General features: G+C 42.8%; 1 protein-coding gene across 7 annotated transcripts in view; it reads right to left on the bottom strand.

Annotated features, from left to right (window-relative positions):
• The window catches only part of FGFR3 (fibroblast growth factor receptor 3), a 135,630-nt gene that overhangs the window by 91,999 nt on the left and 31,261 nt on the right, over positions 1-12,370 (bottom strand). For 6 of the 7 annotated variants that reach the window (XM_033951059.1, XM_033951050.1, XM_033951040.1 and 3 more), the window contains exon 3: positions 8,781-9,044. The exons of the other annotated variant lie outside the window; for it this stretch is intronic. In XM_033951059.1, the coding sequence (XP_033806950.1) occupies positions 8,781-9,044 (264 nt within the window). The remainder of the gene's footprint in view (positions 1-8,780; positions 9,045-12,370) is intronic. 7 annotated transcript variants of the gene reach the window in all.

Below are 12,370 nucleotides of genomic sequence, written 5' to 3' on the forward strand. Positions count from 1 at the left end.
AAGTAAAATGGGCATCTCATGCTTATGCATGTTGAGTAGAGTTACATACGTGATAGTATTCTATAAACACAGAAATTGTGCTTAAAATTTAGGCACCAAGTTATAGACTGAGAAGGATGATGGAGTTGGAAATAATTTCATAAGCCATACTCCATATGCTTTGGATCTTAAAAATATTACCAAGGTGCTGTTTCAGTTTAAATTCTTACTTTAGAACCCCCCCCCCCCCCAAAAAAAAAAAAAACCCAAACAAAAAACCCCACAAAAACAGTTAGAAACAGAAACATAGAACATGAAGGCAGAAAAGGGCCACGGCCCATCTAGTCTGCCCACACTAATGGCCCACCCCCTAACTACCTCCATGAAGAAATCCCACATGCCAATCCCATCTTTTCTTAAAATCTGGCACGCTGCTGGCCTCAATTACCTGTTGTGGAAGATTATTCCAGCGGTCAACCACCCCTTTTGGTGAAGAAATATTTTCTGGTGTCGCCATGAAATTTCCCACCCCTGATTTTCAACGGATGCCCTCTTGTTGTCGTGGGTCCTTTAAGGAAAAAGAGATCCTCTTCCACCTCGATACGGCCTGTGACATATTTGAACGTCTCGATCATGTCTCCCGCCCCACCAAAAAACCCCCAAAACAAAACCCAAACACTTCTATCAGAAGTGCCATTATGCACTAAAACCAAACGGGTTCAACCATGTGTCGCTGGTATAAAGTTCATCTGCCTTTCTTTAAAGCTTTAGCCAATGGGCTTCCAGAGTCTTAAATTACCAAAAAAAAAAAATCACAACAAAAACTGCATAATCTCTTCAGAATTAGCATTTTGCAGACATCTATCTAATGCTGACTTTTACAAAGCCACAGTAGAGGTTTCTACCGTGGGGCGGCGAGGTAAATGCTCTGATGCATACAGATTTCCTATGAGAGACGGAGCATTTTACCTCACCAGCCCGCAGTAGAAATCTCTACCGTGGCTTTGTATAAGCAGCCCTAAGTTTTCTTAGGGAAGGAAAAATGTGAACACTTCAAGCAAATAAATGAGAACGATTTATTTCCCTCCTTCTGGGTGGGACAGCTGGGGTACTTTTGCAGACTACCAGCTGCCCCCTTCAGATTCTGACAACATTTAAATGCCATTTTATTGACACAAAAGCCCCATTTCTAAACTCCCAACATCCCTTTGGTCTTTTCACCGATTACCAGTAATCGCACCTACTTACAGAAGAAAAACCCTTTCAGTAAGGCAAGAAGCTCTATTATTTAATGCATCTGACCTTGAAACAATTGCTGCGGTTCCCCCACCCCCACCCCTAAATTAAAGTGATTAAAAGCAGATTTTTTTTTTTTTTGTCACAGCTGTATTGACAGAAAACTAGAGTGCCTCAGTTTTATAAACTGATTTTGGAGGTGGTGGAGTTTGACCATCTGTCCTCTCATGAGCCTGAGTTGTGTCTCCCTCCCCGAGAGGTGTCTGTTTTGCTATTAATATCTACATTTCAACACAAAAATACTCAGGATATATTTTATAATTTTTTTAAACGAATCCCCCCTCCTTCAATCATAGACAAGATGGGGGCTAAACTATCCTCTTTCCAGCTGTTTTTAATAATGAGCTGCATTTTTAGTTAATTACTTTGTAATTAGATGTCAACAGTGGACTGGTTTGGCACCCTGTGGTTTACTAATATGTCAAGGGCACTTCCTGGCTGCCCAGGCAAAGCGCCACACCCTTTCTGCTGGGAGAGCTTTTGTTGCCTGCAAATGATGATACTTAAGCCACATTATTCAGGCTACTTGTATGTGAGCATTTTGTTTCAAGCAACTTTCCTGGTGTGCAAAAGTCTGGAACCACTTGTGAATTTTGCATTCTTTCAACTTTCTGACTTTTTATTTTAAATTTTTTGTTGGCCAATAGATTTGTCTGTGTATCACATTATATGGAATTCATTTGACTGTTAGAATCAACTTTTTATTCTAGCTTGGTCTTAAATTTCAGAGTTTGTTGAAGTTGCCATGTTAAATCATTTTACTACGTAAATTGAGTAATGTACTTCACTGGCTAAAAAAGTACATATGAGCATCATCTATCCTTCATATTCTTTTAGGTGGCCTTGGAAAGGCTGTTTTTTGTGTCAGCAATGACTCAGTATTTGGTGGGCCACCCTCTGTTCTTTATCACCTGACCACACTGTGTCAGCATTGAGCAAATCAGTTTAGTGAGGTGATTACGGGTGACAATGCGGTTCCAGGCTGCAATGAGTTACTCATTCAACTCACGTTTTGATGTTGCATGTCTCTTGGATATCTCCCAGACCACCTTGTGCTACAAGTTCTTGATCGGATTCAGATTTGGAGATTTGGCAGGCCGGTCGATTGTCTCGATGTTGTTCTGATGCTTCCAATTGGTCACCCATTTGGACTGATGGCAAGGTGCATCATCATCTTGGAACAGGAACTGGCCTGAAAACAGCTGCTGAGTTGATGGCACCGTGCACTTTTGCAGTATTGTGATGAACTTGGTTCCGTTGACCATTACACCAACGATGTGCAGACATCCGACGCCACTGGCAGCCAAGGAGTCTCAGACCATGACTTTCAAAGGATGCTTCTCAACGAGGTTGAGGCACTCAGTCTTAAACTCCTCTCCAGAAAACCTCCTCACACAGGTGTGGGCCTGGTTGCAAAACAGGCAGCATGTGCTTTCATCGCTGAAAAGCACCTTTTCCCACATTTCACATGTCCAGCTTGTGTGCTTCCATGCCCACTTGATCCAGTTGCACTTTTGGACATCAGTCTTCAGTGGCTTGTTGCACGTTTTGTAGCCCCGCAGACCAAACTGCAGGCACTGTGATGAATTGTTGATGAGCCAACACTGACATGACATTTGTCTGACCACTCCTGCTGTAGCTGAGGCGAAGTCAACTTGCAATTGGTCAATGAAATGCATCGAAGTGCAGTTTTGGCATGATTTTGATGCATGTGGATGACCAGTCTGAGGTTTGTCCATCACTGAACCTGTTGCTCCCTTTTGTATAATCTTTACTACAGTGCTGCGACTGCAGTCAATTTTGCTGGTGATAAGATAGCATGAAAATCCTTCCTCGCTCATCACTGACACATGAACATGCTCCTCCAATGTCAGGTTCCAAGTCTTGTTCATGGTTGATACAAAAGGTGTATGAAACCTCAAAAGACCATGCTTTTTATACCTGCCCTGTTTTCTAGACATCTGGACTGTGATTGGCTGACAAAAGCAGCCTCCAGATTGGTCAGAAATAACATGTGCCGATTGGACAGTATCAATGCAGTTTGGAAGCATGATCTGTAAAAGTTACAGCAGCTATGTTCCAGCATCAACAAAATTGTAAAATTAGAAACAAGTGATCTTAATGGGAGCCATTAACAAGATACTGTAAAGATTGAAATTACTGCATAGAATAAATATTTAATTTTTTTCCCTTTTCGTTCATACATGTCCAGGGTGGGGTGGGAATATTTTATGACTTCTTATGCTTATGAATAATTGTTGGGTATGAGGGAGGGGGGATATTTGATGCGAGTTAGAATTTGATGATATATTAAGTGATGTTAAAGTAAAGTATAAAACGATTGTATTTTATGTTACACTTATTGTGAGTTTTAAAAATGAATAAAGATTTAAAAAAAAAAAAGTTGATTCTAACAGCCAAATGTATCCCTTATAATGTGGTACACAGACAAATCTATTGGGTCCACAAATAAATTAAAATAAAAAAAGGTCAGGAATGCAAAATTCTCAAGTGGTTCCAGACTTTTGCATACTACTGTAACTGCATTATTGGAAAAAACATGACATAAGTCTCCAAAAACAAAAATCATCAACCTCCACCCCTTAAAAACAAAGCCCACAGAAAACATACAAGAAACATTCCTGTCAACATTTTATAACATTTGTCCCTTACATAGCATTGAAAATGTGTGCCCTGAAAAGGAAGAGGCATAAAAGCACTGTGTACATCTAGCAGCGCTATAGAAACAATAAGTAGAACACTTCTCTCTCTATATTCACTGGTTCAGCACTTGCGACTTCGCTTATTCACGGTTTTTATCTTGCTGGCTGCACCCCTCAAATGACATCACCCCAGAGTGCCGAGAAAACATTTGGCGTTTTTTTCCAGTAATTGCTTCAGCATGGTCGGTCAAATGGCAGCGTGCAGAGAGAAAATTTCAGCATGGTACAGTACAAGGCAAAAACCGTAATATGTAATTTTTTTTAAAAAAATCACATATATCAACAATAAGTTTTACTCGCAATTACATGGCATTTGAGAGGGGTTTAACCACAATACAGCAAATAAGATAGAAAAAAAAGTTATTCGCAGGCCAACTTTGCCTCCATCCCCCATGAATATGGAGGGAGAACTGTAGTACTAAATCTCATTTCAGTCACACTCTGCTCCCTTATTCCCTTGGATTAGTAACCTTTGGTCAATATGTATATGTTGTTTGTAGAGATTAGATTGCTCCAGGTTATTAGGGGCAGGCTCAGCTATACGTAGATGTGCCCTACTGTCTACATAGCGATATAGCACTACATGTCATACATACAGGAAATAGAAAATTACAGTTCTACATAAAATGGGGGAGGAACCATGCCTGAAGCACGTGGTCTGGGTTGATGTGGAGAAGCAACATCCACAGTTCATAATCTGAAATGGCAGCAATTGGACCAAGAGAAGAAAAACATGAGGAGCATGAAATCATGGTGTTCTTTCCAAGTCCTCTGCATATTTATTATGTGTGCGCGCACATGTGCATATTTCCAACCTAGATGGCAGAAGGGAGGGGCACTTCCAATGACCACGGTTCTCAAACATTGCACCAATTTGGTCAGAATAATGAAATGATCACTGTCAGATTTTAAAGAATATAAATAATCATAGGGCACAACTGTTCAGAGCAATAGTTACTGCCATGTTTCAGCACTGGGTGGCAGCACACAAACCAAACAGTAGCACATTATATAATTTAACCACTAGGTGGGGCTAGTTACTAACATGCATTAAAAAACTAACACAATATTTGTCTTTTATTGCATGCTAAACTATGCACCAGTTTACTGTAACACAATTAGTTTACTGTAATGTATTACATAATAACTAGTCTTTTAGCCTGTTACATTAGCGGGTGCTAGAATAGACGTCTGTCTGTCTTTCTTTCTGTCTCTCTCCCTCCCGCTGTCTTTCTATCTCCCTGGCCCCCTTTCTCTGTCTGTCTTTCTGTCCCTCTCCCTGCCCCTGTCTTTTTTCCTTTCTTTCTGTCTCCCTCCCTGCCCCCTATACAGCATTCCCACCTCTCCATTTCCCTGTGCAGCAGCATTTCCCCCACCCCACTTCCCTGTGCAGCAGCAGCATTCCCTCCCCCTCCATTTCCCTGTGCAGCAGCATTTCCCTCCCCCACCCCACTTCCCTGTGCAGCAGCCGCAGCATTTCCCTCCCCCCACTTCCCTGTGCAGCAGCTGCAGCAGCATTTCCCTCCCCTTCCATTTCCCTGTGCAGCAGCATTTCCCTCCCCCACCCCACTTCCCTGTGCAGCAGCCGCAGCATTTCCCTCCCCCCACTTCCCTGTGCAGCAGCTGCAGCAGCATTTCCCTCCCCTTCCATTTCCCTGTGCAGCAGCATTTCCCTCCCCCACCCCACTTCCCTGTGCAGCAGCAACAGCCATTTCCCTCCCCCTCCACTTCTCTGTGCAGCTGCAGCAGCGGTATTTTCCTTCCCTTCCAGGTCCCTGTGCAGCAGCAGCATTTCCTCACAACCCCCTTCTCTTCTCGCGGTCTGGCCTGCTCCGTTATTCTCTTGTCGACCTCCCCCTTCCCTTCCTGCGTTCTGGCCGGCTCTGTTATTCTCTTGTCGGCCCCTTCCCTTCCCGTTGAAATAGGGTTTGAGTGTTCGCCTGTGAAATTTGCATCCCGGAAGCAAAAAGCATTCTGCAAAGAAACATGTCATGCTGAGGCTGTAAATAAAGAGGGGGTGGTGTCATTGCTGCCGAGCTTTTTGCCTCCCCCCCTTCCCTCTGGCTCTGATGTATCATTTTTAATCTGGAGGAAATATGTGGATGTCCGCGAGTGTAGGGCAGTTGTAAGTGCTGAGGTTGTAAATAAAGGGGGGGGGGTGGCATCTCTGCTGCTGAGCTTTTTGCCTTCCCTCCCTTCCCTCCGGCTCCGATATGTCCTTTTCTGTTGTCGAGTTTTTTGCCTCCCCCCTTCCCTCCGGCCCCAATGCGTCCTTTGTAAGCACGCATGTGCACTCCTGCCGGCCACAGACCTACTGATCACGGATCACGCAGGTAAGAGTGCGCATGCGCGCTTAGCATTTTATTATAGATGAAATACAAAGGATACAATGGATTTCGCATGCTGTATTATTGTGCTATAGCACATTTTTCTTTCCAAGAACATCACGCTACTAACACAAGGTCCAATGCTCCAGAGTGCCATCCTAAAGGGGACAGTGTAAAAAAACAAGAAGGTTCCACATGGACCCCCCACTCCCTTCAGTCCCCCAAGTCGAAACCCCCATCGCCAGAACCTAGATTTTCCCTGGTGTTGAGTGACTGCAGCAGGAGCAATCCCCAACCTGCTGCAGTTAGCGACTCCTCTGGTAAAATGTGATATTTTACTGCAGCTTAGTAACTTATCTCTTAGAAATCAAAACTTCAGAGCACAATAAACAAAGGACAGAAAGTGCCTCCAATTCATGAGCTTCCCCACATCCTTCAAATCTTCAATGTTATCAGATCTGTTTGCATTTTGCTAGAATCTCTCTCTCCAGTCATGGTAAATGGGCTTGTAGTGCCACTGGGGCTTGCGTGCATCTGTGAAGCGGAAAGCTATGTCGTTGGTAGTTTTACTACCAGCAGGGCTTCCCAAGGCGGACAGGTTTCAGTGGAGATATCAGACCACAGACCAATGATGTACCAGCCATGTGGGCAGCAGCAGATGGGCAGAGTTGGAGGCAGAGGATCGCGTTTGAAGTGACGATGACAGCATTGAATTTATACTACGCAGAAGAAAGGCCCAGCAATCTACTTCTGTATTTTGCAATGAAAACTTGATGATTTTCATCAAGTTGCTAAGACTTGAACATGAGTTGATAACACCAACTAGAATCCCTATACTTTAATTTTTAAACACCTCTTAGTTAAAGCTGAAAAAAGGTACTTTCTAAGTTATGTCTCACATCAATGCATAAATGAATCTTAGGCCACTCTGGTAAAGAAAAGAACCTCTCTAGTAAATAAAAAACAAAACATCAACATGAGAGCCAGAACCTTAGCCAAGGAGGAATCCCTCCAATGAGTTGACCAGTCAGGCTGCTTGAGCAAATTCAAAATAAATTGTACTATTAAAATGATGTTTGTTCCTGCCCCCCAAGACTTTCTTTCCCTTCTCTAACCACCTGTCCATTTTCCAAGACACTTTCCTCTACCCTACACCTTCCACAACCCCATTCCTCAGGCAGCCTCAAATCTCCAATCACCTCTCCCACCAGTCAGTCTCCATCAACCTACACCATCCTCATTCCATCCAAACTGGATTTTGTACCAGTTTGCTTGCTTGCTCTCCACTCCCATCACTACCTTCTCCAAAGGCTTGCTGCCATCTCAAGAGAAGTTTTTCTGTTTTTTTTGTTGGCACCCCATGGGTTTTCATTCTTCTCCTGAACATAGTGCCACGTTTTGGACACCCTGTGGCACAAATCTCGCCGACAACTCCATTGCAGGCTTAAGAGAGAACAGCTGTGTTTGCACCCGAGGCAATCCAAGGCTTCTGGACAAAGAGGGTGTGAGTGTATAGTGGGATGAAGAACGTGAGGAAGCTGCCGCTAGCTGCTGTGCCATGAATAGGGTTTTCTCCCAGATGGGGTGTATGTGAAAAACACTTGGCAAAGGGATGTGGTGTTGGAAGGAAGTGCATTATCATGCTACAAAATCACCCAAGTTAGCAGGGAAGTAAATGCTTCAGGTATGAGGGTGATAAGCTGCCAAGGATGCCAGTTCTGGCTATTGTATTCTACACACAAAACATAGGTCTCCTAGTACTTTTCATACAAACATAGCTATTCACATCAGTGTCGTGGCTAGATTCAGACAGAGGCTGCCTACAGGCTGAAATTCCTCCCATGAACAGTCTTGTTAGTGAGAAGCCCTCACCTCTTATTAAAATTAGGAATATAATGCTTTCCAGGCAAAAAATGAGAGTGCAGAAAAAAATGAGACACTTAGGGCCAAATTCTGTAACTGGGCGCCTAAAAAGATAGGCGCCTGAAGTTAGGCTCTAGTCAATCACACTTAGGCACCTATTACAGCATCATACCTAACTTAAAACTTAGGCACCTGCAATGTAGGCCAGGGTTTCAAAGGCCTACATTATAGGCGCCTAAGAACGTTAGAGAATCACACCTAGCGGTGCTTAAGTCCTTCTCTGCCCTAAACATACCTACTTTGGGGTTAGGAGCCATTGGGCTTTATTTTTTGTAGAATCACACCTAAGAAGATAGGTGCCAAACACCCAATTAGTTGGGTTTTTTTTCCAATTATAAGCTTATTAAAGCTCATAACTGAAGCTAATTTACTAATTAAGTTGGGCGCCTAACTTAGGTGCCTATTTATTTAGGCGTTTATCTTGCACCTATTTTTAGGAGCCTTTTATAGAATTTCCCTCCTAGTTATGTTGTCCTATTCCACCCCTAAAGTGCAGAAGATTACACACATCCCCTAAAGAACATTAGCTCACCTGTTACCCGCACTGTGAAGTTATTGAGAGTCTCGTGGGATTGCCAAAACTTGCAGCTGTACATCCCCGAGTCATCGTACGAAACGTTGATGATCTTCAGCAGTCGTTGTCCCACGTGTGTTCGGTTTGTCAACAAAACCCCGATGCCATCCTTAAACCACTGCACAGGCATAGAAGAGCTCCGGGTGCTACACGACAGCTCAATCGTGTCTCCAGTGCCCAAAACAAGATCTTCAAGGAAGGTGGCTTCGCTCGTCAAGTAATCTGGAGGAAAGAAAGAACTCTTACTGCACTTTCTGCATACATCAGAAGGAAGCTACAACAAGTTTCTACCCATGTTAAAAAACAAAACACTAATCTTCCAGCACACAAAAGTCAGGGAGCCAAGTCACCTAAAACTATAAAGAGAGAGAAAGAAAATACATAACTTCCCCCCCCCCCCAAATCAAGAATAAATATTTTCCCTGGTGCCTCAGATTTAGATGGTCCCCAAATTATCTAAGTATATTTCCACCCCATGCAATCTGTATCTTCTATTTTGGGCAATTGTGCACCTACAGGTACAACATTTTCGATTCAATGATTCCCTTTTACTAAGCTGCATGGCTCTCCATAGAACGTGCTCAGGCATCCTGTGGAAAGTTCCAAATCAACACACTAATCTGAGCGCTAATTTGTATTTTTGGAAGGCGTGTCAGAGGAGTGGAGAGTAGGCATCCCTATGCTAATCAGTTTGAGAATTTGGCACTCTTAATCAACAGTTACCTGAGCTAGAGAATGACACGGTGACAAAATTAATCACCATCCCCGTCCCCGCGGATAACCGCGGGAAATAATCCCATGTCATTTTCTAGTGTCTATTTCAACCTCAGTCCTTCTACACCAGCATTCTTCAAAGCAAAGCTTGAGGGTCAGTGGTTGTGGCCATTCGTACTCGGATTCTTCCCTCTCTCTCTAAAGAATGACATGAAGATGGTTTCCCGCGGTTATCTGTGGAGACGGGAACGGTGATGAATTTTGTCACCGTGTCATTGAGCTACTGCCTTGCCTGATCTAGCAGGAGGGGGGAAACTTGAGATAGAAGGGGAGATACTGGATTAGAGGGGAGAAAGAAGAGAGATACCAAACTGTGGGGGCGGGGCACCAATGCAAAAAGTTGGCTCATGGTGCCACAGTCCCTCGAGCCAGCCCTGAGAATGAGCTAACCTTATATACTTCCTCAGATCCTAGGATAAAACCCTGGCACTGAGTTCAGCCTTTTGAGCTATTCTGCATCTGGGCTGAATAGTTTTCGTTAGCACGTATTTAAATGGACTCTGCACTAGTGTCTATTACACATATTTGCACTCGGCTCCTTCGCAAAACATTAATTGTACACCCACAAAATTGTGCGCTAAAACAGAATTATGATACAGAAAGCATGGTAATCATCCTGCATCAACTCTGGCTTAGCAAATACAGCCTGGTCTGGTATCTATCGGCATGGTTAACCAAGTAATAATTACAGCCAAAACAAGAGTGCTACAGATGCTCAACACACACAATGTAAGGAACTAGCTGTTCTTAACTTGCAATCTAGAAAGAGTACTAGGATAAATCACTTCACCAGCTAAAAAAGAAAGAAAGAAAGAAAGAAAAGTGTACTAATTACCTCTGAAAACATTCATTTGCCTAAAGCATTCAGGCTATGGAATTAAAACTCTCTTCTCTTTTGTGCATGGGGGAGGGGGGAGAAGATAGGACAGAGTGTACAGAGTGCACTAGAACACCTCCAGAATAAAACCCCTTTTTCAAAGTCAAAATTAAGTCCCAGATCCTTTCCCACAATGAAAGTTTTTGAATAGGGATTTCAAGAATGGGGAGCTTGGGACCAGCTGAGGACAGCTGGGGGTACAAGAGCCAAGAGACCTGGAAAGTGGCCACAGCTCGGCTGAAACTCAAACAGTGGGGCTGGGAGAGGGCAACTCTGATTTCAACAAGCTTGCTTCAACTAGAACAAGTCCCAGGATTTCAGCGAGGCCTGGCCCCTGTTCTTTCTGAAAGGAGGTGGCAGATGCTCTCCATGGTGACTTGAGACACTAGTGGCTCCTACTTTCAAACCAGTGTGTGGAAGGTCTGCCGTGTATGACAAAGTATGTATAATATTCAGTAGGAAGGCATGAAATGGAATGGGCAGCTGCACAGTCATTGGGTCTGTAACTGCAGGCATGATGTGGATAAAATTTGGACTTGACCTGGCTTAACTGCTGCTCAAAAAGAAAATGATTTAAGAGTGTGCACTAATACAGAGCAGAGGGTAACAGGCACCCTCCTGCCCTCTCAGACACTGGAGATTAAAGTATGGAGCGAGAGCAGTTGTCATTTCTGAGTACTCGGAGAGGCACAGACAACGCTTCTAATCTTCATCAGTCACCACCACACTTACAGTGAAGAACAGCCGAGCTCGGAAAAGAAAGAGAACAGTCTCAGACCGGTGGAAACATGAACGTCCTAGCGCTGTTCACATCTCTGTGCGCACAAAAACAGCAAAAACCATTACATACCTTGCAATTCTCTCCATTTTAGCTGTAATAAGTACCGGAGGAGATGGAGCGGATAGATTAGCTCAATTTTTGAATGCCATTTGTTGATTGCCCATAGCTTCCGGCTATATAAAAGGTAGAGATGTGAATAACATGAAGGTGAGGCTCAGTTTCCAAGTTTATTAAAATCTGATACACTGTCCACTTAGAAAAAACCTAGGTTGTTCAAAAAACTAAAAATCTGAAAACATAGAAATAAGAAATGCCTTTGACAGGTCAGAAAAAACTTAAAAAAAATTTAAAAAAAGGGGGGGGGGAAATTTCCAGAGGGAAACTTAAAAAAAAATAAAAAAATTTGTAAACTGTAAATGCCAACACTACTTAAAAAAAAAAAAAGTAAAGTAAACCAACAAGATTTGTCTGCAAATCCAGCAGTGTCACACCAACACCCTGCTCCCAAAATGTGAAAGGAAGATATTCCAAAATATTAAGATCCATACATCGGTAGAGAGAATTTTTGGCAGTGTCTTGAAAATAGACAAAGACATTTCCAACCATAAAAACAGTGGGATGGAATTCTAGAGGGCATGACCAGAAACATTAGAAATCTTATTTTATATGTCAAGAATAACCATTTGTAACAGAGGAACAACTAACTTATTATGACCATGGTGATATCATGGGAGCAAAGTTTTAAATTTATTGAATTTTTGATAGACCACTTAACTAAAAAAATCTAGGCGGTGTACAATAAAATATTTAAAAATAATATGATTAGACATATTACATATATGGTAAGACGTTTTACAAAAAACAAATGGGAGGAGGGGAAGAAATACACTCGAGTGTGCTATTCTCTGTCGCTGCCTGGACTTCCTTTCAACTTGACAGATTCTCGATCCTCTACAATCTGGGTTTCGCCCCCAACACTCCACAGAGACTGCTCTCATTAAAATCTGCAGTGACTTGTTCATGGCCAGATCCAAGGGCCTTTACTCTATCCATCTTGACCTGTCTGCTGCCTTTTTTTTTTTTTTACTGAAAAAAACGTCTTTTGTTATAAACCAT

Source organism: Geotrypetes seraphini, chromosome 1 (genome assembly GCF_902459505.1).
Source record: "Geotrypetes seraphini chromosome 1, aGeoSer1.1, whole genome shotgun sequence".
Taxonomy (NCBI): domain Eukaryota; kingdom Metazoa; phylum Chordata; class Amphibia; order Gymnophiona; family Dermophiidae; genus Geotrypetes; species Geotrypetes seraphini.